This window comes from Lytechinus variegatus, chromosome 1 (genome assembly GCF_018143015.1).
Source record: "Lytechinus variegatus isolate NC3 chromosome 1, Lvar_3.0, whole genome shotgun sequence".
NCBI lineage: Eukaryota > Metazoa > Echinodermata > Echinoidea > Temnopleuroida > Toxopneustidae > Lytechinus > Lytechinus variegatus.
The window spans coordinates 39,623,990-39,644,034 of record NC_054740.1 but is presented as its reverse complement, the minus strand read 5'-3'; the positions used below and the strand labels follow the sequence as shown (position 1 = coordinate 39,644,034).

The 20,045-nt window shown below is 35.5% G+C and overlaps 1 protein-coding gene across 1 annotated transcript; it reads left to right on the top strand.

Annotated features, from left to right (window-relative positions):
• The first annotated feature begins 5,404 nt into the window (after positions 1-5,404).
• On the top strand, positions 5,405-14,602 carry LOC121413785 (tetratricopeptide repeat protein 29-like). The gene is made up of 10 exons (XM_041606741.1): positions 5,405-5,480; positions 6,926-7,207; positions 7,718-7,941; positions 8,225-8,410; positions 9,212-9,430; positions 10,197-10,282; positions 10,727-10,818; positions 11,674-11,797; positions 12,499-12,733; positions 13,490-14,602. The coding sequence occupies exons 2-10, from the start codon at positions 6,981-6,983 to the stop codon at positions 13,501-13,503; spliced, it is 1,407 nt and encodes a 468-aa protein (XP_041462675.1). The 5' UTR covers positions 5,405-5,480; positions 6,926-6,980; the 3' UTR covers positions 13,504-14,602.
• Positions 14,603-20,045: the final 5,443 nt, after the last annotated feature.

Genomic DNA, 20,045 nt, shown 5'->3' with positions numbered 1-20,045 from the left:
TTTGAGGTGGGGGGACCCTAAATTTCTAGTTGATAACCTTTTTTTTTGCTTGTCAATTTTGTTTCCTGAGTCCCCCCCCCTAAATTCTGGTGGACCCACTTAAAATGTCTCTTGTCCCCCCTAAAATTTAGGTCGATGACCTTTTTTCTTTCTTTTTTTGGGGTTGTCAATTTTTTTTTACATGTGTCCATCACAAAATTTCAGGTAGACCCCCCCTAATTTTTTCTTGGCTTCCGCCGCCAATGGTTCTGGTTTGGATTGGTTTTTAGAGGACCAAAACCAAAGCAATGAATGCATGAGGATCTCATTTCATGCAGAAATCGACCACTGTACAAAGTAATTTTGACTGAATCTTAGGCGGTATAGAGGCTATTTGAAGTCTGTAATCTGAGATTTCAAGGATATTAGATACTTGAATGTTGCAAGTATGAAGGCATAGCTTTATAAGTGGATATGATTATATTGAAAGAGAGTTTTAATTGTGAGAAGTATAGATGGGGTATTATAGCTGTAAGGAAGCGTGGTCTATTAGGACAAGAAGTCACGTTAATTTTTATAATCGAGTCGGTAAGATTGTAAGATCCTAATCATGAATACGTTTTATGAAACAAGATTATATTTTAACATACCCATTATTTTCAATACTATAAAACAACTGTAAAAAATGTGTGTTTTTTATTGGTAATACTGTTCTCGAGTAGATTCCAGTTTTAGGTGCTTCTTTAATGCACTCATAAAATTTTGAATAGATTTAACTTTATTACGAAGAGCATTTCAAAATGCCATTGAAATAAAAAGTAGTCCCTATATATGACATTGGTGCCGGGTAAAAATGGCAGAGGTGATAATGGCAAAGGTAAAAATGGCAGAGGTAATAATGGCAGGGGTAAAAATGGCAGAGGTAATAATGGCAGAGGTAACAATGACAGAGGTAAAGATCATGACATGCTAGATCAGCAAGGATAAGATAGAGCCTTTCCAGTAAATATCAGTCATAAAAATTGACCTTGAATATACTCCTATCGACAAAATAAGTATTATGAACTGATTAGATATTATTTGGAATTTTGTTTTCCTTCAGGTCTATACTTAATCGTTGATAAAAACTATGATTAACCTCAACCATTGTCATGACAAAATAATTTTAATTACTGAGTGATGAAAGGATTTATCTTGCATTGGCCAGTTCGTAGAGTAGAACAGCACTTCATCACATATACGAATTGTAATGTTAACACCTATGTGCGCAGCAGGCTACCCTGAAATAGACGAGTTCGGGATTTCTTTGAACCATGCACTTACATAACTTGGATAACAGAAAAACAAAGCGTTCTGTAATAATTTTTCATTTTTCAATATCTTCATGGAACCGAATATATATTGATATTAAATGTAAATGATATAATAATAGCACCTATATATGTTCATTTTTTTAGGGTAATACCTCATTGCAGCTAGTCCAAATGGATATCAGGTTCCTTAACTAGTTTCTTGTGGTAACGGTTACCACATGAATTTTGAAATAATAATAATAATATGCAGTTTTTTATATAGCGCTTAATGTTTCTAAGCGCTGCATACTATGTGTAGCATACTATGTGTAGCGAATCAGGGATTTAATTCAAATTTATATATAGGTGTTTCTTAGGTACCATTCTATCAAATGTTTTGAAGGGGAAATTCACCCTGACAAATGGTTTACTTTGAAAATAGCAGAAAAAATGTATTGGTGAAGGTTTGCGGAAAACCCATCAAATATTAATAAAGTTATTAGAAGTTTGAGTTTTTGATCTGTGACGTCATATACTGGTATCTACCCCGTATTTTATGCACCAAAATGTCTACTTTTAAATTTTTTAATCAGTGGTTCATAATTGCTAATAAAAATCTTTCAGGCGCGGATGTAAAATTATTTGTATCATATACTTAAGGTACAATTAAACCAATTTCATTTTTTTTAAAGAAAATGACATTTCATTGATGTTTTCAATTACAATATTATATGCGGAAAACTGCTTGCAAATGACGTCCCCATTAACGTACAATTTCAGTAGATTTTTAATCTTTGATGGATTCCCTAAAACCCTCGCCAATATCATAGTAAACTTAATGTCAGTGTGAATTTCCCCTTCAATGAATTAAGTACAATATTTAGGATTGAAAGTGTTCTGAAAATTAGAAAATCAAATTGACATGAGAAGGTCGTGCATGTAAGTCAAGGAAAAAATAATAAACACTCTGCCAGTTTTACCTCTGCCATTTTTATCTCTGCCATTTTTATCTCTGCCATTTTTACCTCTGCCATTTTTACTTCTGCCATTTTTACCCCTGCCATTTTTACCCCTGCCATCTTTACCTCTGCCATTGTTACCTCTGCCATTTTACTTCTGCCATTTTTATCTCTGCCATTTTTACCCTTGCCATTTTTACCTTTGCCACTTTTACCTTTGCCATTTTTACACCGATTACACCTATTTCTTGCCCCATCTTTTAAAAATCTTGCAGGTACCATATCTAGACCAGTATACTTTTTTATATTTTCAAATTATTTAGTTCATCTAAAACAAGCTTTTCTGTAACGGGAAAAATTTCAACTATTTTCAACACCACTTTCACTAATATGCTCTACTACTCAATATAATGTGGTCTATCAGGGAGGAAGGGGTATGAGTCGTACGTATGGCTTATATTCTCATAAATTTGGGATATAGCAGACCTTTTCAAACTTCATCCATTCACTTCATTTCATTAATTTCACCTTCATATGTAAAAACAACAAAAATATATATTTACAATTTAATGTGAACAATAAAATTAGGAATTGATAATTAAGGTGTGCATGGATCCCTTAAGAAGTAAAGAGCTTTATCACCAGTGATCTAAAACAAGCATTATAATACAATGGAAAATAATTACATAAAACAGGAAATAAATGGTATGCACATCTTACGACAATAAACATATAACATTATAAGACAATAAAACAATAAAAAACAACAAAAAGTTAAACAAAAATATTAAAAAATCATTGATTTATTTTGAAATTACAAGGGGCACCTATATGGTAGTTTTCTTGTAAATCTATATGTTAAGCATTCTTTGAAATCTTGTGATAAGTTATTCCGTATCTTTGGACCATTGAATTGTAAGAATTGTTGAGATGTGGTTTAACGTGTTAAATGAACGATAATCTGTATTGGTGCGGGCTTGGATATGCATGATGAGAGTTATTTGTTTTTAAAGATATTATTACAAAATTCTGGAAATATATTCATTCTATATATAGTTGAACAAAAGAATAGCAACATTCATATCTATCAAATCATTTATCATTAAGATTTTTAGTTTTGAAAACGGTTCATTGGTATGATAATTGAATGGAGCATTATATTCTTTCCACTTTTTTTCTGAGCAATAACTAACTTAATCAAATGTGACTGAAATGTATTACCCATATGACATTAAAATACATAAGATGTGGCAAAACAAGACTATTATAAAGTTATCATAGCAGATTTTGGTATAATAAATTTCATTTTTTGTAATTTGTAAAATGCTGATCACTCTGTGGTGTCGGTATATAGCTAATCATCAGATAAACGCTATTTCTTCACAGATTATTTAGTTCAGGCGAGAGTTCCAGAGATGGACTGAAAATGCACTGAAAAGAAGAGAGAGGGGGTAATGGACAATAGAATAAAAAGATAAATTCAGTCAGATAATTGATTCAGGAGTAGAATAAAGTTTTGATAGGGATACTCCTATGGGCGTACTGCTGCATGGATCACGGTGAAATCTCTTTTCAACTTCAGGGCTTCCCTATAATGAAACCTTGATTTGGCAATTAAATTCGTTTTTTTACCCATCCGATCGATAGCAATGATTTGTAAACTCCCGTGTAAAATATAAACTTCGATAATGAAAGAGTATTTTCTCCATATTAGTATTCAAAGCTTTTATTGAAGAGTAGTAGGATCCACCACTAGCGAAAAGTGTATCTATACCTAACCATTACCCGAACCCCCTTAATAAACACTATTAAACACTAAACCTACCCCTCCCCCATATGCATGGCCTGGGGGTATTTTCTTGGCTTTATTACAAAAAACGCCCATAAATTTTTAATAGGTTTCAATATTGTACAATGGTATAATGGTTTTGTACCATTCCTCAATTGCATTTCTTATTTATATAAAAAATTTATATAATCTCAAACGAAATTGACAAGCAAAGAAAGCAAGAAAAAACTGAAAGTTATCACCAGTCCTGTAAATAAATGCCCATTTTATACTCTTCCATGCCGAGGTATCTCCCCGACTCCCCCCCCCCCACCCAAATAAATAAAAAAGAAAAGGGGAAGAAAAGATAGAGAGGTGAAAGAGGAATTAATTTGTTGGGGTTGAGAATTCTCAAGAAAAATGAAGAAGTGAAGAAAATTAGGACCATTTTGAAATGGCGCCCTGATGGCTGCACCAGCTCACTTATAACTCTCCTAAAAAGACACGGGAACAAGAAAATAAAACAACGAAGACACTAGCGTACCTACGGGGGGGGGGCAGGGGGCAGAATGCACCCCCCTGACGAGTCACAACCCATGCAAGGGACCTATCCCTACCCCCCCCCACCCTGACGAGCAGTTGAAGACCTTTTTTTTTTTGGCTTGTCAATTTTTTTGGCACGAAATCCTTTATTTGTGGTTGTTGTGGTTGAAGACCTTTTTTTCTCGTCAATTTTTTTGCGGAAGATTTTGCCCCCCGCCCCCCCCCTGAAATCCTAGGTACGCTACCGAAGGAGACGTGGAGGAAAGGGATATGGACTAAGAAGCGGGGATAAAGATTATAAGAAATGACTTGTAAAATGAAGAAAAGAAAATAACTGGGCGAAAGGGAGAGCGTTCGATTAATTTTGTTTTGTGTGTTTTTTTTTTGAAAAAGTTTACGCGTATACGTGCCCCAGCGAAAAATTTCTGCGTACGGTGACATTCATGAATGGATCCACCCTCGCAATAAGTACCCTCAAGAAGTATTTGGTCAAAAGCTTTGGAATTTTGGAAATTTTTTATTAGTATAATTGATAAAAATACATCTACCACCGCTTCAGTCGAGTTTCGACCCCGTACCGAGAAAAAAAAAAGAAAAAGAAAAAAAAACGTCAAAAATATCATTATCAGCTATATGGATATTTTGATGAGCTGAGGGTCTGTAACAAGGGAAGGTGCCATGCGGGAAATTATTAGATGTGTATATATGCCCCCAAATATTTCATCTAGGGTTCACAATCACAACCTTTATTTTTATTTATTAAAAAAGTCACACGTTTTTTTGTATTTTGCTTGGCATTTTGGGGCATTAAAGTGGAAATTGTCCGAGCTCCGATCTCGATCTCACACTTGCCAAGAGCTAATTGACGCCACGCCCTCTACGTTTGAGCACATCCGCTAAGTTTCCATAACAACTAGCTACGAACCGCCGACTTCACCGGTGAGTGAATTGAATAAAACTCCGTTAGCCATTTTTTCATATTTTTTTTCGCATTCTAATCGAATTATCATCATCATAAGTTTGAATTACATTCTATGAGGCATAAGGATGTAGTATAAAAGTATGTTATGAAGTTGAATATTCACAATTAATATCCAAAATTGGTTGCAAAGTCCGAGGAGGACCGAGAGAAATCGCAGGGGCTGGTCAGAAATCGGTCCAAAACTCTCCCAAAGCTTGGCGGGCGCGGCCCGTGGCCGTGAGTCATGAAGCTCCGCTTCGCTCCGAGCCTCCCGTGCTTGGAAAATGTGAATCTTTTCTTTTTGGCTTGTTTTCTGTTATCATAATCAAAATGTTATGTTGCTATCAGCTACATGTATTATTAAGAATTCACTAGGCCTATGTAATTATTCTGTTGACTTTAGATCGATGGTGACAATGTGTGTGCAGAGATTTAGATTTTTTGTGTGTGCAGATTTGGGCCTTGGGGCTTATTTTATTTTTAGTGCAGTTCCTGACTGGAACTTGTCTTGGATTGGAAGTTAGGCAATTTGGTCTTGGAGTTGGACCTTAGCCATAACTTTCCTTACATTTAAATAAAATAAAAAATAGAATTAGAAAGGGATAGGGAACTATATCTACTACTCAAACATACCAAAATCTTTTGATATCCTAGAGATCTAGAATTTTAATTCATTGATCAGGTTATCAAATCATGATTGAACAGAATCAGAAAATGAATTCAGATTTATTCAATTGAATTTTACAGGTATGATATTCTCCCGACGAAATGTTGGTTTTTTTTCATATTTTTTTCATAAAATCATTTGCCCAAGAACATTCTCATGCTGTTTTTTGCACTTTTTAAAGTCAAATGATAAAAGTGTCTTGCAGACTCGCCGTGAAAATCACTTTAACTTCTATAACTTGTGAGACTATGCAAGAGCAGTTGTAACCCTGACCTGGGTGCCTCGGACTTCGGCAGTGACTTAGCGACCCTTGGCTATATTTCAGAGGAGAATATCATGCTGTTTTTATCGAAATTCAAAAATTTGATTTGAAGAAAAATGTCTCTGTATTTAATAATAATTCGAAATTGAAACCCTGTGAAATAAAATTTGAGGATAAACTGTGAATTTACAAAATTGATTGATCTTTTTCCTGTCTGTTTATCCCATTGACTTCAAAATTCTATAAATTTACATTGCAATAATATTAGTAATGATTTGTTTTATTATTATTATTTTTTTTGTAAACTACAGTACAAGTGATTGCCAAGTCCAAGGTGGCAACAGCATAATATTGGTCCATATCTGATAGGAGCATTGATATACAAAATTTTGTGGTATTACTGGAGTTGTGATTATCTTTAATATAATTTTTTTTTTAAATACATTTTTATTGTGCCTAACCTTGATACTACTTTTTGAAATTTTCTTTGGCAGCTTATTGACGAGGCATTCCTTAAGCTATTAGATAAAAAGATAGAGAGGGAGCACGATGATGGCTGCTCCTCTGCCAGCCATTCACAACACGAGGGGGCATTCCCCTATCCTAGAACCGGTCATGCAGCACAGGGTTCCCAGTCCACCCAACAAGATGAGACCGGCGGAGCAGTATACCAAGCCAAAATACAGAATGCAAGGTAGAAGAGATAGACAGCACTCGTTAAAGAACGGATCTGGTAAAAGTCGAAGTCCACAGATGAGCAAAATCGAGACCCAGAAGTAAGTATTTCGGCATTAATGAAACTGAAGACTGCAGCTGGCTGATTAAGACCTCACACACCAAAATCTTGCAATTTGTGAGGCAAAATAATGGTGTTGGGTTTTTAACTTCACAAGTTATGAACCAAAGGCAAATTTGTCTTGCTGAAACATGCCTTTCAAATTTGCATGAAAAATTTAAATCACTCATACCATTTAGATTTTCATTATTATTAAAAATTTAAATCTGTCATTAGTAATAGTATTCAGAGTCCTGGGTTAATAGGGTTGCAAAGGGGGTCTCTTTTGATTTAGCTTATCTGATTGTTTTTTTTACATTGAAGAGCTTCCAATAATAGTTGCTTTCAACCCTTTTTTTATGTTCCCTCTCCCTCTTCTTGCAAATCATGGATCTGCCCCTAGCTATTATAGGAAAGCTCTTCAATATGTATCTACTCGTATAAATATTTTTTTCCCCAAGGCTTTACAATCGCAATAGCATCTGTCACATATATGTTCTCTGTCCTTTAGATACCGCAATACCTTCTTCCACAACCTATGCCTGGAGGTTCTTCAGGAGGGCTTTCACCGCTCCTTCTCAGAGATCTTTGCCCTCGTGAAGCACCAGCAGAAAATAGTCGATGATGCAGGGGCCGACTCTCTGCTGCAAGATCGATCCCTGCTTGCAGACCAGCACGAGAAACTGAGGCAGATGAAACAACATCTCACAGAGGCTGAGCTTGCCCTAAGACAAGGTAGTCTTTTTTGACATTGTATACCCCCTCCCTCTCCCCCAGATAGATCTACATGTGCATGTATTTCAATATTTATTTTCATTTTTAATTTTGGATAATTGGATTTAACAAATTTTAGGTTGTACCATTAAAAAAGAGTAAAACTGGTTAACTAATGGTCTGACCATTTCCTGTCGGTTCTGTAGAATAAATTGAGTTAGTACTTTGTACTTCAGCTTTGTACATGTACTTCAACAACATTTTAATTGCTATTATTCCATTTACCTCTTTTCATTTGCTGCAGATGACATGAACAAAGTGTATGCAGAGCGGGAAAGGCTCGCCAAGTATTTCTTGGACGAAAACGACTTATGGCTAGCTGATCATTTCTTTCAATCTTGTCTGGAGACGGCCACGAGGGTCGTTGAAGGAGGAGACAGGAAAGAGGCTGAGGCACACTGTAACATTGGTCTCGGCTTTGAAAGGAGAGGTGAGTTGGAGATCCTTTTCTATCAAATATTAGACAGTTGAATGTCTAGGGCCCATTTCATAAAGATTTACTACTAATTTTGCCATCATTACAACTTTCAGGGAATTTTTTATTGTGAGTGGCTGCTGAACCCTGTTACCATGGTAGTTGCCATAATGGCAACTCTACAATAGCTTTGACTCTTTATGAAACGGGCCCTCGATCTAACAAGATTGGCCACCAGACTTGATTTGGAGTAGAATACAACATGTACTGGTAATCAGTTACCAGCAGTGGTTAAAAAATGTGAATAAGTATTAAGCTGAGTAGTACATGGTCAGGTATACATTTCATCTAGCAAAGAGTCTATGATTTTTACTGACTATTGTTATAACTATATGTCTTGCAATTACATGTATTTCCAAATTTGCACGTCATAGCTTCTTATCTGCATCTGTCACTAAGGCGTGTAAAGTGATTTGCTACAGCTAAATTTTTAAATCAATGCAAAGAAAAAAATATAATTGAATGCAAATATTTTCTTGCAACATTACCCCAAGGATGATTATTGGGCATTTTTGAGATGTGCTGTATTTTTCTTTGGTCTTGAAATCTTGGTTATGTTAGTTCTCACTCACTTCTGATCACTTTTAGGATCTCAAGTTAATGATTCTGAACCTTTATAGTTTTATAAATACTTGTCACTGTTGCATATCAGGTGTGAATCTTTGCTATTAAGTTGGGATGAAATCATTCTTTGGTATTTTTTTCTTTCTGAGATGCGCTGTATTATATCTCTTGTTTTGAAATCATTTTTTTTAGGGGAGTTCTCACTGGCTGCTGATCACTTTGAGGCTTTCTACACATTAACGTCATCCAAAGACTGGCTGACTAAGGAGAATCTGTCACTTCATTCTGAGGCTTGCGAGCACCTGAGACGCCTTTACACCGCCACGGCACAGACCTTCCAGAGTCAGTACAACACTGATCACAAAGAAGCCATCGGCTATCTCACCAAGGCACATCAAATGGCCAAAGAAAGTAAGAAACTTTCTAATATGGCCAAATTAATATGGGGGCGGGCGATTTACAAAATATTTTTGATCCCTTCCCCCTCCCATCTAATGAAGGAGGAAGAAGGTCAAAGGTAACACCATAAATGCAATTGGCAACCCCAAAAATGACTTGTGGCAAAATTACGAAATAGTGAAATATAATCTTGAGAGGGGAGCAGAGAGGGGCAAGGCCCCCATACCCCCTCCCCTCCTTTATCTAGCCCTATCTTAGCTTTACAGACAATTTTACATTGCAGCTTATGAAATATGATGCATGAAAATTGGTAATACAGGTATTTTGTCCATTATTCAACAAGAATAATATGAATTGATTCACGTAATGAGCAGTTGAAGTTGAAGCCGAACATTTAATTTGGCATCGTTGTAATATTTAAATTCAGTTTTGTTGCTTTTTTTGTGAGGAATATGCCATGGATTCTTGCATTTGTTTTTCAAAATTAGCAAGAATGGCATGAACAAGAAATTAAGCAAATATATGTCGTAAACCGTCATTCTGGAATGATATTTAATCTTAAGTCCTGGCAAGTTGTAGAATAGATTGATTTTATTTTGTCCTTATAATTCCTTGATTTTTTGTTGATTTTACTTCAGTTTATCTGAATAGATGTACAGTAACTTCAATTAATTTTGCCTTGTATTTAAAGAGTCACTTTCTCATCTAATCTGTACCATTTAACTTGTCTGTTCATGAATTTTATGTGGAATCTGTATTTGTTTGTTGTTTTTTTCAGGTAAAGATGGGCGAAAAGAAGGAGAGGCTAGCTACAGATTAGGTCAAGCATATGAGAGATCAGGCGACAGTGAAACTGCATTGATGGTAACAGAAACCTCTTTAGCAGTTTTACGATTTAACCATGCCTGAAAGTTATCTTTGTGGAATCGTAATGATTTAAGATGATCATGTTCATGAATATTACTGTAGCCTTTGGTATTAAGGCTGAATAAGGTGTTTAATTGATGTTTAAACAACCACCATAACCATTTGGACAGTTCGTAATTCCCATTTAATCGTACAGAAGGAAAGGCTTCCCCAAAAGTTATTGATAAAATGTCCATAACTACAAAGAAAACTTATCAGATGACACAAGAGACAAATTTAATGAATCTAAAATGTGAATAAAAAATCTAAAGAGTTTAAAGTTAAAACTTAACACTTGCATTTAAAACAAATTATTACAAAGTAGAACTTGGTGGAGACAGTATTTTTATTTTGTACTTGTAATTGGGTTATGAGATGTTTTTTTTTATATTCCGTTTGCAGCACTTACAATGTTACATGGACATCTGTAAACGATACAATGACCAAGCTGGAATGGGGCAAGCATGTGAAGCTATTGCTAAGTCATATGAGAGGTAAGATGATGATGATAACTAGACATTCATTCCGTCACTGGGACAGTTCATGTGGTCTCTCATCGATTCTTCTAATCATGATCATCTCCAACATTCCACAGCTTGGTAAAATGCCAGCGCATATGATGGACATATTTACATTATGATAGTCATAAAAGACAGGGGACCCATATTAAAGCAATATTCCAGTAATTGCAGTAAACACTGATTTCATGAGAAAGTCTGTAAAACAAGGCTTAATTGTCAGTATATATCATTGAGGATCTAGATCTGGTACAGTTACATAAACTGAAATTTGTGAAATCTTGAAATCTACGCTAAAATGTGTACACAGACTGAAGATACCCAACACAGATAAGCGCACGTAGGACAGTGTATAATTATTGCTTGGAATGTCGGGCCCGACGCTCTACCCGAATCCTGTGCTTATTTGCTGATTTCTCAGCAATTACACAATTTCTTCCAGAATCCTTTGGCACAAACATTTTATTTATAGAAACAGACACTTTGGTGGTCGTTTCATTGGATTCTGTATGAACTCATTTTGATATCGTTACCAAAACTAGCATTTACCTTTAAGTCAGGCCGAAGTTCGGTTTAACTTTTGCCATGGTCTAACTCTATGTTGAAATGTTGGGAAGTAAAATATTTCAAAATCATGTTTATACTATTGATTTCCTATCTTTACTTGGCTCTTTCCTTATTTTTTAAGATAAGGAGAACAATTTCAGTAATTATGTCCACTCATTTCAATGCCAAATGACACAAAATTTCTGTTAAATATTTTGAAATACCGGTATGGATTACAAAGAAAATACTGATTTATTTTCTTTTACTATTATTTCTTTTTGACAGACAAGGAAAGCGAGATGAGGCAGTGACTTACCTAGAGATGTTTGTTGAAATTGCTGAAAAGAATAACGAGGAGAAGGCTCTGAGCCAAGCTTGTAGCTGTCTTGGTGCCATTTACAATTCACTGGTAAGATATTCCTGTCTTTCCTGATTGCATTTTCAGTAGTTTATCCTTTAGGATACTTTTTATTATGTTATGAAGAAACCATGTAGGAGCCATGTTGTATATGAGGAAACATTTTAGGTTGCTATTTTAAGATATGAAGAAATCATTCAGGATACCATCATGATCATACACTTTCTTTAACCCTTTCCATGCCTACTTCGCACCAATGCACACTCGGCGCCTCGCGAACTTTGCATTTCACGCTCAAGCAAACAGTGCATTAATTCCATCCCTGAAAATAATTCAGCACAGAGGGGTTCATGATCCAGCGCACAAAGGGTGAAATCATTTAGGATGCCAGGATCAAAATGTGCTTATTGCTTCAAACTTACTTTACAAATATTGGGCGCATTTGGACATGTACATCACCTCTGCTGATGAATGATTACTACATAGAGATAACAGGAAGGCCACTAGGAAAAAAATAGGAGGGGGGGGCTACTTTCTACAATCTACTGCCTAGATCTGCAACATTGGAAAAGATTTAACATTGCAGTGAATGGGATGTTTTTTTTATTTTTATTATTTTCCAGGGCTCTTTTTGAAAATTTTGGGCACAAAATCACCATGAGCCCTTGTATAGTTTCTTTCCTGCATCACATCGTCTGTTACGAGTATTAACATATCGTCTCTTTTCATTTTCTTTCTTTGTTGTTATCCAGGGCGAATACGAAAAAGCATCTCATTACTTTGGGAAAGCCTACACTATGGCCCGTAGCTTAGGGGATCCTGAAACAGTTGAAGAGGCCAGGACGCAGTTTGGGATTTCCAGCGCACACAAAGCTCTCACATCGTTTGTGTCGGTGGTGGAGAATCCGTCAAGAAGAATCATGGCTCAGCTGATGAATTGGAAGGACGTCAGGAATGATGCCTTTGTGGTTGCTACAGCAAAGGAAGGTAAGTATCTTTTGATCTGAAACATTTTTAGAAGACACCAAGGCTTAAAGGGGAAGTTCAACCCAATAATTAAGAAAAAAACAGTAAAATTATGGGAAAACCTTGATGATGGTTTGATGAAAATCCATCAGAGAATACATGTAGATTTCATTTTATCTTTGAATTTGTTATGTCAAATGCAAGCAGCTGCTCAACCAGGATCCAGAGCTTGTTTTTTGTACGAAAAACTGCCACCGGTCATTCATCGAAAACAAGAAATCAACATCTAATGCAAGACCAGAGTGCCACTGTTCTTAGTCTTTCGCATCGGAAGTATTGCTGATGCCTCGCTTAGATTGTTATAGGCTATTCTATAATAATAGTGGTTAGGGACTGATACATTTAGTGACATGATGGAGCTTTTCGCATGTGATGTTTAACAAATGTCATGGTGAACTTCCCTGTTAAAAAAAATCTTTGAAATCTAGTTTGCTTTATACTAGTGTGTGAATGCATGGATGTTTGAATGTTCATTTGTTTTAATCCTTGTGACCGAAATGAAATGAAAACTTTTCCTCAGCTATATCTCTATGCAAGTGCCATGAGCGCCCAGCTGAGGTGGATACCGGCGCTTTACAAGAACCCATCATCATCATCTGTGACAATGACATTGTATCATTTAACTTGATTTTTGTGCATTAATTATATCATAAGTGAAATATATTTATTTCTCAATCAAATGTCTTTCAAGTCTCAAATATTCTTCTCTTTTTTCAGAGGGATCCCACTGACAGTGATAAATACCAAATGAAGTCAGAATGTCTGTGCTTTCCTTGGGGAACTCTGCCAGTGTCCATCCGAGCTCATATGTGTAAATAGAAAGACTTTTGTAAAGACTATTGTAAATACAATAGATTATCATTCTTCAGGATACCGTCCACTTGGAACAAATTTTAGATACCTCCTAAATGAATTCTAGTTTGGATGCTCCAAACAAATACCCACAAAGGATAGTTGATGTACCATGATGACTCTTCATTGACATTATAGTTTGAAAATGGAAGAAATATTTCCAGACATGCTTTGAATGAAATTGAGAGAAAATTCTCCCCCTTCTGGATAATCAGCCATCTTCATTGCTGAAGATTCTTGCAGATGTTTCTGAGATGATGGAGAGCGAGAGGTGTGCTTGTTTAGGTCAAGCATCCATCAGGCGGACCCACATATTTAGTGATATTCTCGACTGATATAATACTTCATATGTACTGGTTTCTTCAAGTACTTCAGACATATTTATTCAGACATCTTTGTTACCAATATCATAAGATGCATTACCTGTACACATATTGGTTTTGAAGTTCTGGTATATGTCTCTTGGCTCCATATTCAAAGTTGAGCATGACATGCACACATGTACGAGCATTAAGCCGAGTCCCTAAAATACTAAATAAAACAGATTCGCTAACCATCTACCAATATAAATGCATTCCAGCAATAAGGACATCTCCCCCTCCATACCGAGTACATTGTATCTCTTTCTGGCATTAGCCTGACACATACTGGTATTTTCATTCTGCTCATTTGATAATTTATTTTTAACATCTGAAAGAATGTGCCCCATCTATTAAGGCCCCATCACATCGTTCCGTGCAAGCCTTGCGGGTAACTATTTTTGATACCCATAGGTTGCCTGCATTGACAGTATCTTGCACACATCTCACATGCAGTTGCCCGAAAAAGCGCACGCAAGTCCAATTTGCATGCAGAAAAGTTTTGAACATGCTCAAATCTTTGTTTTGGTTTGTTGCGGGGATTCACCCACATCTCACCCGCAAGCCTTGCACTGAACGATGTGACGGAGCCTTTAACATGTCAGATTGACCCCCCCCCCCAAACTCTGAAGAGGACTTATAGGATTAAGTATCTGTATACGGTCAATCTGTTTCAAGTCTTATGATGCCAATCTCAGTTTTTGAGCAATGCTTGAAACTTACTGCTCCTAGAACATTTAATGTGTCCAGGCCTGAATGTGTCACAAACTGTATTGTCAAGGTAATATCAAATTATTTTTTAGTAATAAGGCTGCCCTAACATTTTTCATGAATTAGATTGAAATGTCATCATCAAGCAAATGACTTTTAGATAGGCAAAGGGATGATTGATAATGTTGTTTGTAAAGTTGTAAAATGACTTTACAACAATGTACATTTCAGAGTCATGAGTACCATTTAAAATTTGTATGGGGTACTTGATGAGGCGGCAGTTGTTTTGCTTGGTATGTGCTATGTTTCTAAAAGACAAAATGAACGTTGAAGTGACGCTGAAACAAATTTACAGACAAATTTCATCTCTGTTTGGAGACATTGGCAAGATGTAGTGATGTCATGTCATGTACATGAATATAAAGTCCATGAATTCCATTGTTTCATGATGACTGATATATTTTTCACCTTCATGTATGGAATGAAGCATGAAATCATTTGTCAGATGATATTTTGGTTGCACAGGTAAAACCATAGTCAATCTACAATTCTGGAATTTATTTCCCATGGCATTGACGAGCTGCTTGTGACACCTCAAAATAAGTGAAGTTTATCAAGTCAATAACTTAATCATTCTTCAGATTTTCACAAATCCTTCACTAAAGAGCAAGTCCACCCCAACAAAACGTTTACTTGAAAAGAGAAAAATCAAATAAGCATAAAACTGAAAATTTCATTAAAATAAAATGTATGCTAGTAATAAGAAAGTTATGACATTTTAAATCAAATCAGTTTAGTTATAAACATTTACTGATTTGCAAATGAGGGACCTGGGGAGTGTTATACCAATATTTTTGTCCGAAGAGTTGTCACTTTCCTGGATTTTGATTGGCTGAGAAACACTGTTACTATGGCAACTGTTGGATAAAATGGGACTTGTCGGCCGCTTTATCCGACAAGTCCCATTTTATCCAACAGTTGCCATAGTAACAGTGAAACACTCCCCTGATGACATCACCCACTGTGTACCTTTTTTGGGTATTTTATTATATGAAAGATGAAATATTTTAATTTTCTCCTCATTTTCATGTACTGGTATTACAAACTTGTATTCCTTCCAAAACATGTGGAATTACCATTGTTTGAACTTTTTGTGGGTTAATCAAGAGGATCCTTATTGTGAAATCTGTAATAATTGAAATATTGTGTAAATCAAACAAAAACAAAAGTAAGCGTGAGTCAAGTCTGTTTCTTTAAATTGTGCAGAAAATATAAGTGTAAAATAAGCAAAACTTCAAAATATCATTAATTTCTCATTTTAAATCCGATTTTGATAAAAATTGTCGGCATTATGCTTGTTTGATTTTTCTTTATTGATTCAAATAAAAAAAAATTCTGGGATGGTCTATAATCTGATATATATTTCATTAATTTCTTTGTTTTTATTTAAACCAATGTTACATCAGGGTAAACATCTACAAGTATGCATATGTAACATCGTTATGTAGGTTATTCATGTAAATCTACCTATATATGTACATGTACCATATATATGTATTTCAAGAACAGACTTAAAACTATTATAACTTTGTCATTTTGTAACTACCATGGAAATAACGTGACAATTGCCATAATGGCAAAGTTACAATAGGTGTAAAAAATATCCTTATGAAACAGGTCCAGAGGTGGCTTTTAAAATGTTATTTTTATGCATATTTCTTTTTTATGTTCCATGAACACATTCATCAATAAATGGTTGTTTTCCATGGCTAATGTAATGGACTTTTTTTAAGTTTACGTTATTGGATGATTGGTCTTGTGTCTCATTTAATTACCTTGTGTTGTCTTATCATTAATAACTTTGATAAATTTGAAATCTTTCTAAAAATGGAAAAATAATAATTCTTGTTATTTTCATAAATTTTGTAGAGGAAGGTGTAGTTAGGTGGTAGCAATATTATTAAGAGTTACTTCATTTTAACAACCAAGTTCATCGTCATAGAGAATGAGCTGAGAAATACAGGTAAACTTGTATCAGTTGACCTTCCATAACTTAACTTTTTCCCACGTCATAAAGAATTATTAAAATAACTGCTGCTCACTTTCTATATTAAGAGGTATATTATCAGCCTATCAAAGTGAATTATTTCTCAAGATTTTAACTGTTATTGCAAATTTGTTATTATAACAAGTTTTATGAAATGGGACCGAATTTATGGAAACTTGTGATTCAGCATTTTGAACAGTGCTTTTTTTGTCTCACCTGCGAAGCAAAGTGAGACTATAGGCGCCGCTTTTCCGACGGCGACGGCGGCGGCGGCGGTGGCGGCGGCGGCGTCAACATCAAATCTTAACCTGAGGTTAAGTTTTTGAAATGACGTCATAACTTAGAAAGTATATGGACCTAGTTAATAAAACTTGGCCATAAGGTTAATCAAGTATTACTGAACATCCTATTAGAGTTTCATGTCACATGACCAAGGTCAAAGGTCATTTAGGGTCAATGAACTTAGACCATGTTGGAGGAATCAACATCAAAATCTTAACCTGAGGTTAAGTTTTTGAAATGTCATCATAACTTAGAAAATATATGGACCTAGTTCATGAAACTTGGACATAAGGTTAATCAAGTATCACTGAACATCCTGCATGAGTTTCACGTAACATGACCAAGGTCAAAGGTCATTTAGGGTCAATGAACTTTGGCCGAATTGGGGATATCTGTTGAATTCCCATCATAACTTTGAAAGTTTATGGATCTGATTCATGAAACTTGGACATAATAGTAATCAAGCATCACTGAACATTTTGTGCAAGTTTCAGGTCTGATGATTAAGGTCAAAGGTCATTTAGGGTCAATGAACTTTGGCCGAATCGGGGGTATCTGTTGAATTACCATCATAACTTTGAAAGTTTATTGGTCTAGTTCATTAAACTTGGACATTAGAGTAATCAAGTATCACTGAACATCCTGTGCACGTTTCAGGTCACATACCAAGGTCAAAGGTCAATGAACTTTGGCCGAATTGGGTGTATCTGTTGAATTACCATCCTATAACTTTGAAAGTTTATGGATCTGATTCATGAAACTTGTACATAAGAGTAATCAAGTATCACTGAACATCCTGTTCGAGTTTCAGGTCACATGATCAAGGTCAAAGGTCATGTAAGGTCAATGAACTTTGGCCATGTTGGGGTTTTTTGGTGAATAACCATCATATCTCTGTAAGTTTATTGGTCTAGTTCATAAAAAGTGGACATAAGAGTAACCATGTATCACTGAACATCTTGTGCGAGTAAGAGTAGTATTCAAAGTCAGCACTGCTGCTATATTGAACCGCGTGATGCAGGTGAGACGGCCAGAGGCATTCCACTTGTTTCTATGTTTGATCTCAGGTTTAATTGCAAATTTGACTTGTAGACCAATCGTAAGGTGTGTAGTGGCCGTGGGTCTTAACCCTATGCACGCTGATGTTGCAATTTTGCACATTCGTACAATGAAATAATAATAACAATCGTAATAATTAGTTTTCTCCCCTGCCTTCAAATTAGATAAGCAAAAGGCAACAGTTCTTGGATGACATCTATAGAATAATGATAAGTATCAATGGTACAATATGGATATATTGAATTAGAGAAAATGACATGGAAACAATTGTCATTATTATCCCCCTAAAATTAATTCAGCATGCAAAGAGTTGAGGAAACATTCTGAAATCTTTAGATCCCCCTCTCTCTCTGTCTCTCCACACCATCTTATTTCTTTCTCTCCCTTGAGTCCCCTTTTACTTTTTCTCTTCATTCCCTGCCCTTTCTCTGCCATCTACCTCTCCCCTTTCTCCCTCTCCCCTTTTTCTCCTCTTTCTTTTTCTCTCTCTCTCTCATTCTCTCTGAAAATAACAGATTCATTCGGGAATGGATGAAGGTATTTGTTATACAGAGCATTTTGTGTTTTAATCATACTTTGATTTACACTATGCAAACTCCAAATTGTCTATGAACAAAATGAAGGTTGGACAATAGGCAAATTTGGTGTAGTGGCTATATATAGTCCATGGAATATGCATATTGTAAAAATCCCAATAACCATTCATAGATTCCAAAGTTTAGCAGTCGCATGGAATATCAAGTTCAAAACAAAATGGCAGAAAGCTCCTGCACGACATCAATACAAAGAATACAAGATTAGAAACTTAAAATTGATTTTACACAAATGTCACATTTATTGCAGGACACACCAACTTTAAAGACAGCATCAACCATTTTCATGCTTAAAATCATTCAGTCTAAACTCAGGATGCATATGTTCAAGAATTTTATATAATCGCAATTACTTTCCATTATCAAATATAATGCCAAATGAATTCACTTTAGACTAGCAGTAGCATGTAATGGAACACCCCTACAACCCTTTATGATACAAACAAGTCTCTTGTATCTTTACATCAAAGACAAATGTTTATTTTCACATGATTCAGATGCGGGTACAATGTCATAGTGTTATTAAACAGCGGTATACATGCTAATGCAGTGTGTGTATATATATATATGTAAAATATCATTATATGAAATGAAAATATATATGTCTCTTACAAGATCTTACTGAAGTATATTAATACTACCGGGCCATCACTCTAGAAGAATGCATGCCAGCATTTTAAATATTTAAATCAATTTAAGAGAACTATTCTTGGTTACTTCATATTGTTTGCTTTGGGAATATAATTATGGAAAAGCTCTATTTTAATGCCAAAATGTATTCATGTTTATGTACTCGTTTCATTAAATCAGGGTTCCCACAGACAGTCATGGAAAATCCTGGAAAAATTTGTGGTCATGGAAAGTCAGGGAATTAGCAAAATTTGTGAAAAGTCATGGAATAGCATTTACGTCTTGGCTATGGCAGCTTTCCAGTTTGTCGTGTCGCGCAACTCCCGTACTCTGCTATTATAATTGGTGTACATGATTTCCACTTTTCCCAGTTTTGTGACATCCCAAATTCTACATTACTCCTGGGACCGTGGGACGTCACAGAAAGTCATGGAAAACGGCAATTTAGTCATGGAAAAGTTATGGAAGACTGTTTTCAAATTTCTGTGGGAACCCTGTTACATAATTTCAAGTTTGGTTTTGGTGTTTGAAACACAATTTAGAAAGGTTTTCTCAGCTCCAAAACCTGAAGTAAATTTACAACAAAAAAAGTGAAATGATCACAGTTAAACACCTGGTGGGAGCAAATAATCCCACAAGCAACTTATTCACGTTTGGTGCTGTGCTAATGTGAAAATCGCTTCAACACCGAAAGGTCAGCACCTAACTTGAATTCACCCATTGCACTAGTTACTTTGTAT

What these genes read in the sequence shown, in the direction of transcription:
- LOC121413785 (XM_041606741.1), top strand. Translation starts at nt 6,981, where the DNA reads ATGATGGCTGCTCCTCTGCCAGCCATTCACAACACGAGGGGGCATTCC. An exon ending in TCTCGGCTTTGAAAGGAGAG is followed by an intron (nt 8,411 to 9,211) that starts GTGAGTTGGAGA and finishes CATTTTTTTTAG; the next exon opens with GGGAGTTCTCACTGGCTGCT. An exon ending in ATTGCTAAGTCATATGAGAG is followed by an intron (nt 10,819 to 11,673) that starts GTAAGATGATGA and finishes TCTTTTTGACAG; the next exon opens with ACAAGGAAAGCGAGATGAGG.